General features: G+C 32.7%; 2 protein-coding genes and 1 long non-coding RNA gene across 5 annotated transcripts; 1 reads left to right on the top strand and 2 right to left on the bottom strand.

Moving 5' to 3' along the window:
* Window positions 1–1,252: 1,252 nt before the first annotated feature.
* Window positions 1,253–3,207, bottom strand: LOC117134431. The gene is made up of 2 exons (XR_004458601.1): window positions 1,920–3,207; window positions 1,253–1,812 (listed from the first exon to the last, which is right to left on the bottom strand). It is a non-coding gene; the product is annotated as an uncharacterized LOC117134431 (long non-coding RNA).
* A 1,603-nt stretch (window positions 3,208–4,810) lies between these two features.
* Window positions 4,811–20,488, top strand: LOC103868826 (transcription factor bHLH80). 2 transcript variants are annotated; one of them, XM_018659304.2, is made up of 6 exons: window positions 4,811–5,368; window positions 5,721–5,846; window positions 5,927–5,992; window positions 6,194–6,262; window positions 6,407–6,481; window positions 19,999–20,488. In XM_018659304.2, exons 1-5 carry the CDS (start codon window positions 4,952–4,954, stop codon window positions 6,458–6,460), a joined length of 732 nt encoding a protein of 243 aa, XP_018514820.1. In that variant the 5' UTR covers window positions 4,811–4,951; the 3' UTR covers window positions 6,461–6,481; window positions 19,999–20,488. The 2 variants fall into 2 exon arrangements, with proteins under 2 accessions (XP_018514820.1, XP_009145131.1); XM_009146883.3 differs by lacking the exon at window positions 19,999–20,488 and having other exon boundaries at window positions 4,814–5,368; window positions 6,407–6,658.
* On the bottom strand, window positions 6,775–9,636 carry LOC103868827 (ran-binding protein M homolog). 2 transcript variants are annotated; one of them, XM_009146885.3, is made up of 10 exons: window positions 9,122–9,630; window positions 8,856–9,002; window positions 8,698–8,784; window positions 8,572–8,617; window positions 8,189–8,265; window positions 7,882–8,032; window positions 7,687–7,755; window positions 7,527–7,586; window positions 7,323–7,409; window positions 6,775–7,251 (listed from the first exon to the last, which is right to left on the bottom strand). In XM_009146885.3, exons 1-10 carry the CDS (start codon window positions 9,508–9,510, stop codon window positions 6,985–6,987), a joined length of 1,380 nt encoding a protein of 459 aa, XP_009145133.1. In that variant the 5' UTR covers window positions 9,511–9,630; the 3' UTR covers window positions 6,775–6,984. The 2 variants fall into 2 exon arrangements, with proteins under 2 accessions (XP_009145133.1, XP_033146963.1); XM_033291072.1 differs by lacking the exon at window positions 8,698–8,784 and having other exon boundaries at window positions 9,122–9,636.
* Window positions 20,489–20,580: the final 92 nt, after the last annotated feature.

Here is a 20,580-nt window from a genome sequence, read left to right as displayed (position 1 = left end):
TAGCAACATGGTAAGAATTTGATAAGGAAAATTTGTTTGGCAAGAAAGGATTATACGTATATTTTGAAGACATTAAAAAAAACTTGCAGGTCATGGATCGATCTCTATTATACTTTGACGAAGATGTCGGTTTCTGAACTCTAATCTTCACTTTAGCGTCTAAGCTTGGATGTTCTGTTTTTTTAGGTGGTTTTTACTATCAATCCATGCTAACAATGTTGTGAAAGTAATGTTGGAGTATCAATCTGTCAATTTAATATTATTTTCTGACTATTTCGATGACGGTATGTCAATTTAATATTATTATTTTTTCAATAAAATTTAGAAATTTAGAAATCTATCAAATAATGTTAACCCGTCCAATTGCTTACAAAATTTAAGAAATTTGTTTGCAGGTTTCTAATGGATTTTGTTTTCTTTATCGAGAATTGTACTTCATAATTTATATTATTTATGGATAATATTTTGAATTTTATTATATTTTCTTTAATATGTCTACATAAAATTTTTGATATTATTTATGGAAAAATAATATTATTCACCTATAATAAAGAATTACAACACATATACAATACAATTCTAATTAATGATAATATAAAATCTGTTACTTCTAAAACTATACACTATTTATTCCATATTTTGAATGAAAGTATCTTCTTAAACACACAAATTATTTTGGGACGTTGCAATTATACATACACACAATAGATGCCTCTTGATACTGAAGTTACTTTGTTCCCTCTCGTCCATGTCAAATATTGAGTACCAGCTTTTCTCCATGGCTGATGCTTTCTCCCAAAGACGGTGGTATTATGATGTAAAATCCGTTACTTCTAAAACTATACACTATTATTCCATATTTTGAATTTTTTTATGCCCGCACAGGGTGCAGGCCGATCACGTAGTTAACATTAAATCATATTTAAATTATATTTGCATTTGTCCATGTCATTAATAGCCATGTCATTAATAGAAAATTATATAAATCAATATTAAATATAAATCAACATGAAATATAATTGTTGATGTCATTAATAGTCATGTTTATGAAAGTGATTGTATGTAGAAAATCACTTCTTCAATAATATCTACTAGGGGGACCGTCCGCACGCATATGCGGGCAATAACATTAATATTAAATTGATAATTACATATTTACAACTATAAAATACTTATGTTACATGTATGTGGTTAGTATGAAAGATTCGATGTTACATATTAATATTTGTACTATGTTCATATTAACAAAAAATACATTAGAACGTTTAGATTAAAAATTTCAGTGTTTCGTATAAACAATATGAGTTATGGAAAATACAAAGTACCTTAAGTCCATAAAGTATAGAAACCAGACCTTAAGACCAAGGCTTCGAGTTCTGTCTAGATTAAGGTAAAACCCACACATCATATAAGATCATATTTCCCATGTCTTGAGCGTCAGATCATCATGAAGAGTGCTCTAGATTTTCTTAGCACCAACATCTTTACAGTCTATTGAAAGCACTCTCCCATTAGATTCCACCTGTTGATTGTGCAAAACTGCAAAAGAGTCAATCAAAATGCCAAAAACATTGTAGTCTCCATGAGAGAAGAAAAACTAAATAGGAATATAGATAGATAGATACTCACAAATGATTTGCTCTAGTACTCCTCATATCCTCATCAGAATTCAATTATATCTCACGGAAGAACTTGTTCAAAGCAGCGTCTCCTTCAAGCTTATCATCATTCTATTCTTCTTCACTTCAGCTTCAAGCTTGTCATAGTCCTTTACTTTCTTGGAAGAACGATAAGCCGGTCTCATTGAAACTTCTGCACCATTACACAAACAAATAATATAAATTTTAAAATGTCAAGAGTTTGTGATTCAAACTTCTCATCAGGTGAAACTAAATAAAAAGAAAAAGAAAGTAGTAAACCTGTTTAAGAAATTCGGGTCTGGCAAAATTGTTGGTTGTTTGCCATGTTCAAGAGAGTCCCATGTGATTATCTCTGCTTTTAAAAGACTTTTCTTAATTTTGGTTGATATTACTTCATATCTTCACTTCACTACTGCTATCTGAATACACACCGCAAGGAAAAAAAAGGTCAATACAATGTGTACAACTCAGAACATGGCATTGTTTGAGTTTAAAAGGATTGTTTGGTACTATCTAATAAAGCGTATCATTTATATCTGATAAAGCGTATCCTTTAGATACATAACTCTTTGAACTGCTTTATATGTTAAACATGATTATTCTGTTAGTTCAAAAAGTTAGAGTTCAAAAGGTTTAAAAGGACTGCTTGGTACTATCTAATAAAATATATCTTTTAAATGTCAATTATCCAATTACATCTATAAACCAATTACCTTTCCCAACAATCTCGGTTTGATATGATACGCTTTCTCTCTTGGAACATCAGTCACAATACTCAAATGCAAAATCACTAACATAATTGACACAATTTACATAGAAGTGTTTATCATGGAGGTGTGTTCTGAAAATGCATTATGCTTAAAACGATCACATTTAACACTAATCTTAAAACATCAGAAAAGTATAATTGAGAAAAAAAAAATAAATATTTCACGCATAACCCCAATAAAAAAATCAGCCATGAAATATAAAAAAGAGATCTGAATTACCTGAGATTTATTATCATTGGTTTCATTGTAACAGCAGAGATGATTTACGGTTTCCTTCTCTAAGCCTTGAGTCAAAAAAGAGGTAATTCTAACAAAAATATTTAAAGATGTAAACAATCCCCAAAAGATAAAAAAATTATGTAATTGATATGACAACGTCAATGAGTTTCAAAGTTTTTAAAAAGCTTTGAGATTACCTTTGGTTCTCAGACGTACCGAAGAGGATCACGCACAATAAATAAATTACACTTGATTAGCGTACACATCTTATATTATATTCTTGATAAGTGATTTAACTTTATAAAAAAAATTACCTTTTTCGAAAGGGATGATCAGTTCCTAGATAAACAGAGTCGTCTCTTTTTGTTAGTTGAATCACTACTGAAGCAAAAATATAGATAGAGATACAACATGGAGAGGAAGAGAACAAAAATAAACGAAGAAGAAGAATCTCCCATAAAATTACCAGTAATGGTGTTCCCGTCTATGAGTTACTTATTGATTATCATACACCTGTGCAAGATCACAAAAGTAGAATTTAAATTAGAACGATCAAAAACATATGAAAACTTAAAAGATAGATGCGTGAAACTAATGGAGGTGGCGTGATATTTATATAGCAAATTAGTTTAAGTTTCTAAATGACCTAGTTTTCAAGAGAAGCTATGAGATAGAATATCCTCTAATAAATTTTAATTCAGCTATGAGATAGAATATTTTTTAATAAACTTTTAAGATATTTTGGTTATAATATATACATAATTTTGGTAGCTCAAATCTTGTTATATATGTATTTAAATATTAAATGCATGATATTAGGAAAGAAAATATCTCGTCAGTTGATTGTAACTGGTTTTTGATAAAACAAATCTCACTATAAGGATTTAAATAATAGATAATAAGGAAAGAATAATGAATTTTAACTTAAAACCTCTCAACTAAGTTTGTTTTGGGTAAAAACCCTCAAACTAAGTATTTAACGAAAAACCTCCTAAACTAACTTTATTTAATGAATTAAACTTTAACAAGTCATAATTACCATTACTACCAGTAAATCTTTAGTTTAGGGGTTTCTACACTAAGTAAACATAGTTGAGTAATTTTACATTAAAAATGAAAAAATTCAAAATATTGTAATAAGAGGATAAATTTTCATAATACATTTTATAAATTAATGTATAAGCTTCTATAAATGACTTAGAACCTCTTATAATAATTTAAAACATCTGATAAGCCAATATAAATAATTTTATAAATATATTTATAGTTTTATAAATGATTTATAAAGCATGCATTGAATTATTAGACATTAATAGTTATTATGATACTTTATATACAAATATAATTCTTTCTATACGAATATAAAATCATTATATCAATTCAAGTAAACATTTTTGTTTATTATTTTATGTAATTTATAAATATATGAAAAATTGATCGCATTATTACTCTTTCATAATTTCAACAATTAGTTACCATAAATAACTATTTCTAATATTATGTAGATTATTTGGAAAGTGGTAATTGAATTATCTTTTCCTTTTAGATATAATTATAATAAATAAAATTAAAAATCATCGGTCAATAAAATTATAGCAATTTGAAGAGTTTATTTATGATCAACACGTAATAAAAAATCATTTATGTGACTTCTCAATCAATATATAGTAAGATTTATATTTGTATAAATAATTTATAACATTATATAAATAATTTTAAAATTCTGATAAATTTATTCTGTAAACAACGATAAATAATTTAAAAATCACATTAATAAACATGTTTGGATTTTGTAATATTTAAAATAGTTATTATATAATTATATTCGAATACAATTCATCAAGTAGAGTATAAAACTATTATAATTATCTTATATAAAAATCCGTTCATTATATTTTATAGTTTATAAATATTAAAAGTAATAAATAAAACATTATTAATCTTTCTATAATTTCGAGAATTAGTTACTATAAATTGTTATTTGTAATATTCTTTAGATTATATGGCAAATGATGTTAAATGTTGTTATATTTACTTTAAATTTTTAGATCTAATTTAAATAAATAAAAATGAAAAATAATTGACCAATCAAATTATAATTTTTTTTTTGAAACTTCACTAATGAGCGATACGTCACTAGATTTCACTGAAGTTACTTTTTTTTTTAATATATAGGGGTTGAAATAAAATATAAAAATAAAGAGAAAAAGAGAGAGAAAATGCGAGAAAGAGAAGACCTTTGTGGCATTGTCTAATTGTATCCACTGAAAAAGCGCGATAAAAAGCGAGTCACCGACCAAGCAAGTCGCCGGTGAAAATCCGATGCAGTCCACTGACAACGGCGGCGGAAAAGGAGGAGGTGGTGAGGTGAGTCGAGGTGGGTTGTCTCGGATCCGTTCAGCTCCGGCGAATTGGATTGAAACCCTACTCCAGGATGATGAAGAAGATGATTTGAAACCTGACCTCTGTTTAACTGAGCTTCTCACCGGAAACTCGTCCGGAATAACGAGTCGTGACTTGTTTGAGTTCCCGAGTGCTGTTGAGCAGGGATTGTACACTAACCAAGGTGGCTTTCACCGCCAGAACAGCTCTCCTGCGAATTTTCTCGGTGGCTCTGCTGCTGGGAGTGATGGGTTTTTCTCAAATTTCGGGATTCCCGCTAACTACGACTACTTGCCGCCGCCGAACGATGACATTTCTCCGGCGAGTAAACGGTCGAGGGAGTTCTCTTCTCAGTTGGTAAGCTTTCTTCGGAACAATCAGTTCTAATTTTCTTATTAGCCGTGAAGACAAGAAAAATATTAAAGATCAGTCTTGTCTAATTTTGACAACTTGTATTTATTTGAAACAAAACCCAGCAAGTTGCAGTTTTCTTTTCTTTCTTTTTCAAAGCCATGTTGCATAAAGCTTCTATTTATTGTTAATCTTTGTTTTGTATCAACTACTCGTGTTAGTTATGTATCGATAATTTATAAGACGATCTTGTAACTCGAGTAGTTTCTGAAGTGTGGTTGTGTGAGATGTGATATATTCATATGGAATGGACACTCGGATTTTGATAATTAACTCATCACTTTTGTTCCGTGAGTAGAAAGAAGAGCAAATGAGTGGTGGTGTATCAGGGATGATGGAGGATAAGCTTCTTGAGGACTCGGTTCCTTTTAGGGTTCGTGCTAAACGCGGATGTGCAACTCATCCTCGTAGCATTGCTGAGCGGGTATTTTACTTAAAAGTTTCATTCAATCATTTGTGCTGTTCTTGTTTTGTTGTTACGTATTTCTCTTTTCGTTTTTTCAGGTGAGGAGAACGCGGATAAGTGACCGGATCAGGAGGCTGCAAGAACTTGTTCCTAACATGGATAAGGTAGTCTTCTTCCTACTAAGCTTAGCCGTAAAGCAAAATGAAACGTCTAAGATATGGCATAGTCCATAAACTATGGTTGTGCAGCCATTTTTTCCGCATATTCTTTGTATGATATCTTATAATTAGCTGCCTCCTTATTATACATTATGAAATCAAACGTTTGAGAGATGGTTTCTGATTTGGTTCCTTTTTGGTGTGCAGCAAACCAACACTGCAGACATGTTAGACGAAGCTTTGCAGTATGTGAAAGCTCTTGAAAGCCAGATCCAGGTTTATCTACATACATATTTGCATAAATTTAGCATATGGAATGAGGGAAATATTTCGAGAAAAAAAAACATGGGGAGGATTGATAAGTAACACAAAACTATTAAAAACAATTTGATCATTTTATATTGTTTTGTATGGATTCAGGAGTTGACGGAGCAGCAGAAGAGGTGCAGATGCAAACCTAAGGAAGAAAATTAAGGTTTTAGGATTGATATACATGTACTTTAGCTGTAAAATTTTTGTACAATAAGGTGAAACTTTTTAAAGAATCAATAAAAGAAAATGTATATTCGTAATCGAAATGGACAAAATAAAGTATTTAGTGTTGCATTTTTATTTCAAGGAGGAGGTTTGTGTAAATGTAACTTTGTTGCATCTCTTCTGTTTAACATTTAAGTTTAACTGTTAAAAGTTTCTGAAATCTTAACAAATAAGAGAATATTCGTTCTAAGCAAGAAAGATGTGCGCCCTTTTGACAACCATTTCTCAAGTTAAGGTTATAACAATTTCACAAACACAATCAGAAGCTCACATTGTGTTGAACAAACTTCGTCTGAAACATATACACTTTGGATTGCAAGATTTATTCTTAAAACTTTCTTTTTACAGAATAGGAAAGTTCAGAATAATATCACAGGTATGAACAAGAGCCACGTAAGGATGAAAACAACCAAAGAAACAAAGCAGAGTATTCAAAAGCAAAATGCGCGGCTAATCCGAATTCATCTTCTTGTACTGTCGTTGTTAAGAACATGGTGAAGCCGGAATGTTTCGCCTTGGTCTCCATTCATTGACCGCCTTTCCAAACAGCAAACTGTTAGCTGTCTCAGCAGCATCTCCAGATGGGAATGCAAGTGACACGCATCTTTCTTGTTTGACAAAATCGCTGCATTCACTGCATCAGCAACTAGTTCCCTCTGCGAGTCTTCTAGGAAGTACCCCACCGGTGATTCCACGGGCTTTGGATAAACAAGCAAAGCAAAGCAGTCCTGAATAATCAACATGGAAATCGACGTAAGAGACCAGCAAAAGGAATAAAGTTGAAGGGAGTCATCAGTACCTCGATTATATCTTGAAACTCGGTTAACCCAACAAATTTGGCTAACTCGAGTCTGCCATACTTCACACCTTCTGCAAGTTTTCCTACCTGTTTTCCAGAACCACAAATTAGAGAACAAACTCGATGTTTCTTTAAGACACAAAAACTTGTTGTGAAAAGTCTTAAAATGTGAAAACAAGATGTATAAGGGAACCAAGAGCATACCCGTACAAACTCAATAAACCTTTGACAGTGAAGGAGGAAACAAACTACAGATTTATCGTCCTGCAGTAAGTACAGCTAGGTTAGAGTTGATATCTCAAATCTGCAAAGTGATTATCTTAGCAATACAAAATAAACGAACTGACAGAACATCTCAGTTCACCTGTACAATTTGGGGATACCAATCTTGGAGATTAGCCAGAGCAGCATCAATGTCACCATTCCTCACAAGCTATAGCAAATAAAGTATGGACCGGTCAAAACCAGCCAAACAAAGCAATAATTCGTAAATTTAGAAATCTTTTTTTGTTGAACTATAACCAGGAAAATTTTAGGCACAGTAAAACTCGTTCAATACCTTTCTAAGAGTTTTTCTCTGATGCAAATCATCCTCGTCAATAGCATTCTCTTCAGCTATAAGAATTGGAGGGACTGTAGTTTTAGTAGCAAGGTTGAAAGCATTGAGTGTCTCCTCATACCCATAGTGTAATAAGTAGGACTTTACAAGCCTAATAATAAAGAAAAATATAAGTTCAGATAAGGCAGAAAGTTGTTTCAAAAAAATAAAAAATAAAATAAAGCAGAAAGCCATTTGTTGCTTATTCTAGTAAAAAAAACATATTTTTTCAACTTAGGTAACAAAGTTGAGGAGTGTACTCTCTTACCCATAACCGATATTTGGAGGTATGAATATTTTTTCGATAGCCATTTGTTGCTTATTCCTCGCTGATGTTTCATATCCCTGATAATACATAAACAAGGCAAGCCTTCGTCAAAACTTTATTTCGAACATATACATAATGCATAGAGCGAAAGGGGGAAGATTTATATCTATATACGTATAATTCTCGGGTCCAAGAGGTTTGATCACACAGTAAAAGTAGCAGATGCATGTAAATAGCAAATATCAGAGCAATTTGTACGAAGAGAACCACTGGAGTAGATTTGTACTACAGTAGTTTTACTCCTGATTACACCAACCTCACCTTTATAAAAGGTAGGACCTAGAGACTCTACTAATAAGGTTTTAGTAGGACTTTTCTCTTACCTTAACATCGAAAACAAACTTCTGCTTCCCAAAATTGACAGAAACCCTGCAAAAATTCGAAAGAAATGCATAGCGTAAGTACTTCTACTCCTGCACTGAACCCGTTTACAGAAACTGAGAACATACTCCTCATTTTGGCTATGTACAGCTACAGTAGGGAATAGGTGACCCTTTATGTCCTTAGGGATTTTCCCAACTAAAGCTCCGTTTTTACTGGCATGAGAGAGTAACCAAATAAGGCAAAGGGCAACAGGAAAAATGGAATCGAATTAGTTAGTTCTTACGTGAAAAAGAACTCCTGGGAAGCGTAGTTTATACCACCACCAACAGTATCACCTGTCGTATAAGTTGGACCAAAGGCTTCACCTGTTCCCTTACCTCGGTATATATTTCCATCGTCCCCATGATAGCCACAGCTATTCACTTCCCATCTACCATTAATAACAAATCAGACCCATCATCCGCATGATAGAAAGCCACATAAGCTCAAATTCTATAATAAACATAACTTGTATCAAAGGCATCATTTTTCAAATACTAAAAGGTTTACCCAGGTTGTCTCCGCATTATAAAGCCCTCCTTAGTGAAACCAATAGCGACTTTCCCTTTAACACCAGCATCCTTGACAAAAATCTCGAAGTAGTAAGTAAGACACTTGAAGGGAGCAGGTTTATTAGCTTGAGCAACGCCGACGTCGTAACCGTGGAGATTCGCGTTCGTGTACTTGACGGAAAGCTTATCGGGAGAGACGATCACAAACCCGCCTGCGCTGTTAATTGCGTTAAGCTCCGTCGGCGATTCTTCACCTTCATTATCCTCCATGGCATCCCCGGAGAGACGAATCTTGTCTAAGAATTGCAAGATCGGATCTCGACGATTTACGGCGGCGCTGGTCTCGTCGTTTCCGTTGCGGCGGCCGTTGGAGGAACTCTCCGTCATCCCTTTTTTCAATACCTATCGATTTCTTCGTCTCTATTGACAATTCGATCCTTTCTTCATACACTAAACTTCTTCCTCGCTAATCTAGCAGATGTTAGACTTTGACTCTAGTTTTGTATGTACAATATTTTTGGACTTTATTCTAAAATGCCCTAGTACCTTACTCAAAAATTCTAGTATGCCCCACTTCTAAAAAGATTTTTTTTTTAATCATCAATACTATTAAATTAGGAACATGACCTATTGATATAGGTTTAGTCCAAAAAATAATCCTATAATATATAGGGCAAATTGGCTGAAAAAACACGAAACAGAAGATAATTAGCAAACCATGCAGAAACATATGTTTTTAAGTAATCGGATAGTAAGGCGGAAGCGAAATTACACTCATGTCCCGTAGTAAATCCAAGTTGTATAGATAGACTGCAATGCTATCATAGGCATATCGAATATAGATAACACTGTCAGGTGCTGTCAGAAGACATGACAGTTTGTCTCACTTAGGGATGTTAACGTAGGTTAAAATAACCCAGCCCAGCCCAACCCGCAGATAACCCAACCCAGTTTATACCCAACCTGCAAAAACCCAAAAACATCAAGATTGAAATCCAAACCCAAAAAATAACCCAATAGGGTATAGGGTTACCCATGGGTACCCAAAGTATTATCTTATTTACTCAAAAAATATTATGTAAAATATTAATATCATTAATGTCAGTTTTAATATATAAATAAGATTTCGCAATTTTATAGAAAAACTTGTTTTAGCGCAAAAACTCGTTTACGCCAAACGGGAAAACCCGTTTTCGATCGGAAAAACTCGGCTTTGCGGTTTCGGCAGGAAAATTTGATTTTCCGGTTTTGGCGGGAAAAATCATTTTGTGATTTTGGCGGGAAAACTCGATTTTGCGATTTTGACGGAAAAACTTACTTTGCAGTTTTGGCGGAAAAACTCGCTTTTGCGATTTCGACGGGAAAACTCGGTTTTTCGGTTTCGGCGGGAAAACTCAGTTTTTCGGTTTCGGCAGGAAAACTCGTTTTGCGGTTTTGGCAAGAAATTTGGGTTTTGCGGTTTTGGCGGAAAAATTGGATTTTGCGGTTTTGGCGGGAAAACTTGTTTTTTGCGGTTTTGGCGAGAAAACTCGGTTTTGCAGTTTTGGCGGGAAAACTCGGTTTTGCGGTTTTCAGTCGGAAAACTCGATTTTAAGGTTTTGGCGGAAAAACTCGGTTTCGCGGTTTTGGGGTTTTGGCGAGAAAACTCGGTTTTGCGGTTTTGGCGGGAAAACTCGGTTTTGCGGTTTTCAGTCGGAAAACTCGATTTTAAGGTTTTGGCGGAAAAACTCGGTTTTGCGGTTTTGGTGAGAAAACTCGATTTTGCGGTTTTGGCGGAAAAACTCGGTTTTGCGGTTTTCAGTCGGAAAACTCGATTTTAAGGTTTTGGCGGAAAAACTCGGTTTTGCGGTTTTGGGGAGAAAACTCGGTTTTGCGGTTTTGGCGGGAAAACTCGGTTTTGCGGTTTTCAGTCGGAAAGCTCGATTTTAAGGTTTTGGCGGAAAAACTCGGTTTTGCGGTTTTGGCGAGAAAATTCGGTTTTGCGGTTTTGGTGAGAACACTCGGTTTTGCGGTTTTGATGGAAAAACTTGGTTTTATGGTTTTTGCAGGAAAACTCGGTTTTGCGGTTTCGGCAGGAAAACTCGATTTTTCGGTTTCGGCGGAAAAACTCATATTTTGGTTTCTGTGAGAAAATTTATTTTCATGGTTTTGGAGGAAAAAATCATTTTTTGGTTTTGATGGAAAAAACGTTTTTGCAAATTTTATATAATTTAATTTAAATGGTGAAAATATAATAATATAACTGAAAACCCATGGGTAGACCATTACCCTTTTATATTTACCCAACATAAATATGGGTTTCAAAATTAATACCCATGATCGACCCAATAAATCTTAGACGGGTAAAAACCCAACCCGTTATTAGTGGGTTTGGGTAAACCCATGGGTAATTACCCATGTTAACATCCCTAGTCACACTTATATTCCCGCGTATCGAAGGTTTCGAAAATAAGCACACGAGGCATGAGAAATATAGGTAACTGAAACAACATTGAAATATTTTAACATTTTGTCCCGAAAAGTTAATTGACAATAAAAAGGCAATGTTTGTTTTATTCAAAGAAGATCGTACTGAATCGGAAAAGAACAACAATTCGGAACAAAGCAATCAAATTTTTTTTTTTGGAAAATAAAACAATCGAAACAGATGGTACGTCCATGAGGAAGAACAGTATCTGGTAGGGAAGATAAAAAATGTTTTTTTACTGTACAACACTTGGGTGGTGAAACGCGACAATATGAAAACCATGCCGGTTTAACGCAAAGCAATTGCAAAAAGGTAACAAACCGGTTTTCATTTCATCCAATTAATAAGAACAATGACAAACCAAGTTGGTATACGCATATTTGTGCAGTAAATTAAACTAACCAAACCAATTGCTTTAAACCAACCGATGGACCGAAATGTTGGAAAGAAGAGTTCGAGAATGTAGTAATGTAATTAAATATTGTACATGTCAGAGATATTTTCAAAACCTATGAAAGAATGATGATGCCTAGAACTAGGTAGGCGGTGCAGAATACGCTTGCGTATATCTGGATATGGTGTAAGTAACGCCACCTTCTCCTCCGATTATTGCTATAAATACATGCTCTCAGATCTCCCTTTCGGTATAAGAAAAAAACTACCAAATCCAGTTTAGTTTGTTCCCTTCCGGATAGTCTTCAAATAAGGTAACAATTATTTTATGTTTGACTATTTCTAGGGTTTATCATTTAATATCAGAGAAAAAAGATTTATCTCTTCAGTATAGTTACGATTTAAATGCACAAGTACATGGAAGTTTCTCACCTTTTATTTGTTATTTAATACAGATGGGAAGGTTGATGAAGCTCGTTATCGAGCTTTGGAGTAAGAATTCTACCGGAGAATGGTCGTTTGAAGAAACTTCTTGTTATACCGGTGAAGCCATCATAATCAACAATAACCAATCCTTTGATGGTCTGATCGAGTTGATGCGTATAAGGTTAAATCTTGGGATTCTTACTCCTGTTGCCTTGACTTATCAACTCCCCGACTGGATGCTGGTCCCTGATGGTCCACGAACGCCGCCGATCACGTTATCATGCGACAAAGATGTTGAGATTCTGGCAAGTGTAAGGGACTACATGTCTGAGGCGATGCTCTATGTAACTAGTGGACCTGAACTAGTTGCAAGGTATCATTTCTTTCGTCGATCACCTTTCAGTATAGGTGATACAACTTACCTTGAGGAGGACGTAACAGAAGCTCAACATCGCCAAGCTGTACTCGGTGAGTCTCTACAATTCCAGTAATATATAAATTAGAAACATAACTAAAGAAGTAACAGATTTTATATCAATTAGTGGTAGATTTGGTTGGAGGGCATCCAATCGTTTGTAGCAAACACATATTGGAAATAATGTTCAATGAGCCTCAACTCCTCATTGTCTTTTGTGTTGCTCTTGAGATAGAAATGGTGTATGGAACGGCTGATGACAATGGCGAAGCAGAAGACCCAGCAAAAGCCGGTACCATTTCACCCGAAGAACACATCTACTTTGATCCAAATGATGAAGGTATACATGACTTTATTTTGTTACCTTATAGTAGTACCAATTAAACGTCTATAACTAGTAGTACTATTTAGATGTTAAATAATATGGTAATGCAGAGTATGAAGAGTAATATAAATTTATACTAGTGAGTCATGAAATACTTCAAGGTGTCTCGTGACTGATTTGTGAAAACTTTTGAAAATTAAAACATGTTTAACCGGTTTATATACCAATTTTAAATTTTTGGCATTCATCATTATATCAACCGCTAATGATAACCTTTTTTCCTAGTGCTATATGGTGAGCCAATAACTATCGAGGAGCTGCAATATGCACTACCAATGGTCAAGATGCATCTCTTGTGAACCAATCAACCCCTTTGGAAGTGGAACCAATAAATGTTTGGAGAGACATGATGCAGGATGAAGAATACTGGGATGGTATTGCCCCCGATGAAAATAACTATGAAGTGTACTATACACAATCACCACACCAAACCCAGGGCGCTATAGGTTTGCCACTTGCTCCAAATAGAAGGATCCATGTGCCCCAACCAGCTACAATAATTATTATCGACGATGATGATGGCTCCACCACAGGTTCTTCCGACGTTTTAAACGAGAACAACAACATAGTGTCCGCCCCTCCAACTCAAGATTTGTCAACAATTGTTAGGGAGCTAGCAAACAATGGACAGACTGCTATGCAAGGTATAATAACATATGTACTAAATTTGACAAATTTGTGAAGCATAGTACTGTTATAATTACGGGTTCTATTTTTCTGAAATATATAACTTTGGACTGGAAATAAGAACTATTAATTCTTATAATATGGGTCAGTTGTAATATCCAAAAACTGTACAAACATCTTACCAAACTTTGTTGGAACAAATTTTGCCAAGATCGATTCTCGCTATTAGCTGATTGGGCACATGACTGAATTACCGGAGTCCCACATACATAGCCAGATTCAACATGGTCTTTCTTCGTTGGTGTAAGATTCTCGGCCTGAATATAAATATAAAAATATATAATGTTGAGAACACATGGAATTATCATTTATACAAATATCTAAACAAGTTATATACACATAATTGGTACCTCGGTTATACGATTCGAGCGGGGAGGTGTAGAGTATTGACTAATGTCGCGTAGAACGTTTTGGATAGTCTTGGCATTTGCATCGGCAACATGGCTCGTATGACATGCGGGAACGGTTACATTTGTCGGAGATGAGGGTTGACTATTTCCCCCGGCGTTGTGAGCAGCAATGTGGTCTTTCCAAAGAGGAGAAACGATATCCTTAACAGATGAAAGCATTTCTTCCTTAAACTTACCCAACAACGCCTCAACTTGTACACGAACATTCCCCTCTATTGCGCCGAGCCGCGACGAAGCTACCGTAATGTTGCATTCCATAATATCGATTAGAGGTTTGATTGTCTCCAACACAAGGTCAACAATGTAACTTGCCTCAACGTCCGATGAAGGAGAAATAACCTTCTTTGATCTTTTACACCTTCCAGCTGATTTTAAATTTAATCGCAAACTAGCAACATCAATCTTTCTAAGCCCACCGTGGAAATACGAATTATTGAAAAATACGAATTATTGAATTGATAGTTACGCCTGATGCACTCTGACATGTTATCTACTCTTGAATCGTGTTTTTCATCAGACCGAACTAAATTAGCCTCATCAATTGGTCATAGCGGATCTTCAACCAAGATGCTATCAACAATAACCTTAAATAAATCAAAAATATTTAAATTCAGTCCTGGTACAACAATCCAGATGTAGCCAAATATGAAATAGGAACTCATAAAAGATATATGGGAAAATGTCAATTTAAACTAGACATAGACAACAAAGTCAACTAATAGAGTGAGAAAAAATCACTTACATCAGTTCTCTTGTCCACATTGCGTGCATGTGCCGGGTTCAGGGTCCCTTTCTTTGTAAAAATATCGCGCCCAGGTCCATCAATATCTTCACTATCAGAATCAGAGGAAGAACACGAATCTTGCACAGCCTCTGTCAACGCCGGAACCGCTGCAACCATAACAAGCTGTAATGCAAGAACAAATCCTTTTACTGCGATAGTGTTTTGGGACAAAGCTATCTCATCTCTCTCTTTGATACTACCCATGAGCATATCAAATGCTACCCTTCTCCAAGGAAACGCAAAAAAGGCTTCAAGATCTTTAATAGCTTCAACATGCTCTCTACATATCTTCATATTAAGGCTTGTTGGAAGAAGAACGGATTCAAGCAACGCCAAGCAAGCATATTTGATACGGATGTCCCTGTCCTTAACTGTTTTGTGGTAAAGCATCTTAATGACAGATGAGACTGTCACAACCTCTACTTTTCCGAATAAACATGGCCAATACGGTTGCTCGGCTATTGTTGCGTTTAACTTCATCTTGGACTTCTGCGGGAATTTACCACACGGTAGTCCCGTCACAATCACAAATTCTCTCATTGAAAACCTAACCAGTTTACCTGCAAATCGGAACCAAGCTCCGTGCTTCTTCTTTGTTTTCAGCTGCCTTGAAAACAAATATCGCGCGATTCGTCCAGAAAATACGGGTTTGTCTGCAATCTCGATCAACTTCCCAAATGAAGATCGCCTAATAATATTGAGTTCCTCTTTGTCTAACGCATTAAATATGCGTTTTAAAGAACTGGATGATTGATAAGTAAGAACTCGAACACCAACAGGTTCTTCGCCGGCGGCAAACATCATCTCCGGAATTTGGTGCATGTCTGGTTCTTCAGGTACATTAGGACACTCAACAAGCTGCACAAAACCATAACTACAAGAATCAGCTTCCTGTAATGGATGAAGAACTCTCTTCGTAGACTCCGCAATAAAGCTGTTGATTATTTTGTATTGTGAGCTATATTGGAGAAGAACGATTCTTTGCAATCTTAGATATATTCAATTGCGTGCAAATGGTCATTATTAAAGTGACATCTACATAGTCTAGCTCCCTGTATGGTAGGCGAGTCAGAGTACGAATACCTACGTAATAGGGTCAGTTTTGGGATATATCGAAAGTCGAACAGTACATTACCAAACAGCTACATAATCTTATTTTTGTGTATATCAAGTGCAATTGCTCTAATATATACTTATAAAAATAAACCATAATAATTTCTAACTGTATCTAAATATATATTTTGTAACCACTACTTTAATTCCTTAATAGTAGGAACCCACTAACAATAGCTAATAAGTAAAACTGTCGACTGACATTAGTTCCGTAACATACATTTCTTACAAGTCTACAACCCTCTATAGACTATAGTATGTAATACTATATCATCATATTATTATTATTTTCAAAAAAGAATATCATCCATATTTATACAGCTAACCTGTAAATTGATTAAACCAAATTGGGTTATGAACTTTAATATAGGCTTTTTTTTATATATATCGTTAAGAAACCTGAAAACTATGATATATCTAATAACCTTAAGAAATTGGATTACACTATTTAAATTACATATCTTCAGCAACAGAAATATTAATACTTCAAATTATAGTGGATATTCCTGGTTTAAATTTTTTGTAATATAAATTATAATATTGTTAGTGACTATAAATTAAAATATAAAATGAATTTTATGATATTTTTATTTATAATATTTAAATTTAAAATTTAAATTACATTTAAAAAATATATTTACATTTATATATCTACAACCATCCGCAACCGCGGTTGAATAAATTTATAACGTTTTATGATCATTGTAAAATGCCAACGATGCTATTTTAATAGAACTGTCATAAAGAGGATAATAACAAATATGATGTATTACTGGGTGATAGAAAATAATATAAAATATTTTTTCATACCAATTAGTTACACAGGTTTCTTGTGGATTTTCTTTTATTATATTTTACAACATATATATACAGTGGACTATCATAAAATTATAATAGATTATTGATAATAAAATAAACTAATCCAAATCAAACAATTAGTTTTGTTAATAGATTCATAATCTACAAATCATATCATATCATCTTTTTTTTTATAAAAACTAAAAATTTAACTTCCTATTTATATTACAAACAGATTCTAATAATATAACTAAAAATGATAATTGAAAGTTATGTATTGGTTTAACTAGCCAGTGGTTTAACTGGTAGGTCGGATTCTGAGTTTTAGCGGGTTTTATTTAATCTACAAAATCATATCATCTCTCTCTTTATAAAACAAAAAATTTAACTTCATAATTAGAATACAAGAACATTCTAATAATATAACTTTAAAAAAATATCAATACTTTAAAATTAGGAACATGACCTATTGATATAGGTTTAGTCCAACTATCTAACTTTTTATTTAAAAGCCCTCTTATCATTTTACTATTAACCTCCATCTTAATTCCATGATTCTAGGGACTTATTTCTCTCAATTAACTAACGGTCCACAGTTTCATTTTTAATTTCATAATAATTCTAGGAAACCACTTTTATTAATTAATTATTTCTTGATCGTATTTTGATACTAACATAGGCAAATAGAATACATATATTACTTCACGGTTTATGTCAGATTACTTTCTTTTGACTAGAGTTCTAATGCGTTTATAAAGCCTATGTTTTATTTTTTCACCTAATAATATTTTAATATAGCATTACGATCTAGACTTTTTTAATAATATACAGTTGACTTAACGGTTGAGCTTAGTAGGTTTAAGTATACACTAGATTTTGACCCGCGCTTTCAAAGCGCGGGATTGTTTCTGTTTAAAATAAAATAAAAAATAAAAAATAAAAATATTTATAAATATTTTGTTAAGTTTTGGTTGGATCGATCAAAATATTTGTATTCGAAGAACCGAATCAAACCCGTAAAGTTATACCAAACCCAAACCACATTGGGAAAATACTTAAATGGTCCAAAGCATTAATATTGGAATAGATAGCACCATACCCGACTTGAGTCAAAATATTTTGAGTAATCTGAAATTATACGAATCACAATCTATACTATCTAAAAACCTAAATATATGAAAAATACTAATTTAACTGAAATAAATTGAAATAACAAAACTTTCTAGATTTTAATTAGACTTAAACGTTCATTTGTATTAACTCTAGATTTTAATATTTTTTTGAACCAATAAAATTTAATATTCTTTGTCCAACCATTTTACCCAAATTTGATTACACATTTTAGATAATCAACAAACACGTACATGTTTATTGTAAAAAAAATTGACTGGATTATGGAAATGTTTATAAGAGGATTTAGAGATTAAATAAATTTAATTGGTCGTCTGATAATCTTTTAAATAAAGAGATTAAATATATCATATATATACTACATACCTAAAAGTCCTACAATTAATGACCTAGATTTTCTGAATCTATATTTGTTAATTTCACGCATTTGTTTTCATTAAACTGATTTGTTAATATATTACATATACTTATAAATAAATGCAATGGCAAATCTCGTAATATCTAATGAAAACTAAGGGTAGAATCTTAATAGGGATTCTGCTTTAATAGTATAGATATGTAATCAGATTATTAATGAAAATCACCAATATCTATTACATATCGAATCTTCGATATAAACATAGCAGTTTTTATGTTTAGTGAAAACTACTAATAACTTTTAGAATATATACTTAACTAAAACATCGAGTTGGCAACAAAAAAATATCCAAAAACTTGATAAATTGAAGTATTATTAAACTGATACGTGCTACTTAAAAATTCAAGATTTTCATTAATTTAAATATATGGTCTACTCCTAAATCTTTTAAATAGGTGATATAGCATGGGTATCTTTTAAATTACAGAAAAATATTGTTACGTATTTGTAGAAACATAAAATACAAAAAAATTACGAACCAACATTATACATGCGGGTCGAGATCTAAAATAGACAAATATAATTACAAAGAAACAGGTATACGAGCATATGATTACAAAGAACTGAATGTATGCCAAATCAACTTTTAAATTGCTATTATATTATAAAATATATTTTGATTAAATTTTATAAACAAATATCATCACAAAGAAAACACAAAATATGATTACAAAGAAAACACAAAAAATACAAATATGAAAATTAAATTTCTAAAAAAATAAAAATAAAAAATATACTTGTCCTTTGAAAGGGCGGATCAAAATCTAATATTCTACTAAAACAGCAGTGTGACCAATTGATAAAAGGTTATGCCCAATTTAAAAATATAACTGCATCTAAAATATAAATGTATAACATAAAATATAACTGTATCTAAAAAAAACGTAACCACTTTCCTGTTAAAAAAAACATAACCACCTTCCATAACCACTCAAACTCCTATTTTATAGGCTAGGTTTATGGCAACAAACAACAAATATTGAACTCTGGTATCTAATTATATGGCCAATATACAAACCGAATACTATAACTTATTTAAGAAGCGGCACAATATGATTATCCTTGAAAACTATATAGTTCGTATATATGCATGCAAAAAAAATATATGTTAAAATGAGAAATTTGAAAAGCAAGTGCAATCTATGAAAACTATAACAAACAACAAAGTATATTTTTTGAAGTAAGATCACTATTTAAGTTGATATTATTATGGAAGTATTATTTATAATAATATATATTTATGAAGAGACTCGTTATAGGAAAAGATCTTATGATAGTTAATATGGAACCTCACCATCCATCCATTGATGGTGTTCTTCGCTTAATTGTTACTCTAGAGGGTGAGGGTGACAGTTTTAGTTTAACGAGTTTAAAATAGGTTACTCGATTAAAAATATTTAGTAAATGTGATTTTATTTACAATTAGTGAAGAACATATTAACCCATTAATATATATATATATATATATATATTATTAAAAATATATATTTTCAAATATTTTTCAAAAAATTTCTTCGGTTTACGGTGCTGGTTGGATTTGATATTGGTTATGGGATATAAACTTTAAGAACCGTTCGAATATATACGTCAGGTCTAATAGAGTATGAGACTTTTATTTTTGAGTCGATTCTGAGTCGGGTTTTTTGGATACAAAATATTCTTGATTAGTTATGTTAGGTAACTAATAAGAAAATATAATATGTTACAAACTTTAGGAATAAAGTGAAAATAGTTTATGATATGCATATGACAGAAGTGTACATTTATGCAACTTAACATATTTAATATAGTTACCAAAATGATATTAAATTAATATTAAACACAAATATGAGTACAAAAAATAACATAAATATAAATATTAAATTTTACAAAAAAAAACCGTAAACAAAAAATATACCCACCATTTCAAGGGTGGATCAGAATCTAGTATTTTTTAAACCAAAAAACGAGTAAAAGACATCTAAGGACTTAATGAATTTGCATAATTACAAACCCAACTATGCTTCAATCGGATTATCCAAATCCAAACC

The sequence above is a fragment of the Brassica rapa genome, chromosome A05 (assembly GCF_000309985.2).
Source record: "Brassica rapa cultivar Chiifu-401-42 chromosome A05, CAAS_Brap_v3.01, whole genome shotgun sequence".
NCBI lineage: Eukaryota > Viridiplantae > Streptophyta > Magnoliopsida > Brassicales > Brassicaceae > Brassica > Brassica rapa.
This window is presented reverse-complemented; position numbering and strand designations above follow the sequence as displayed.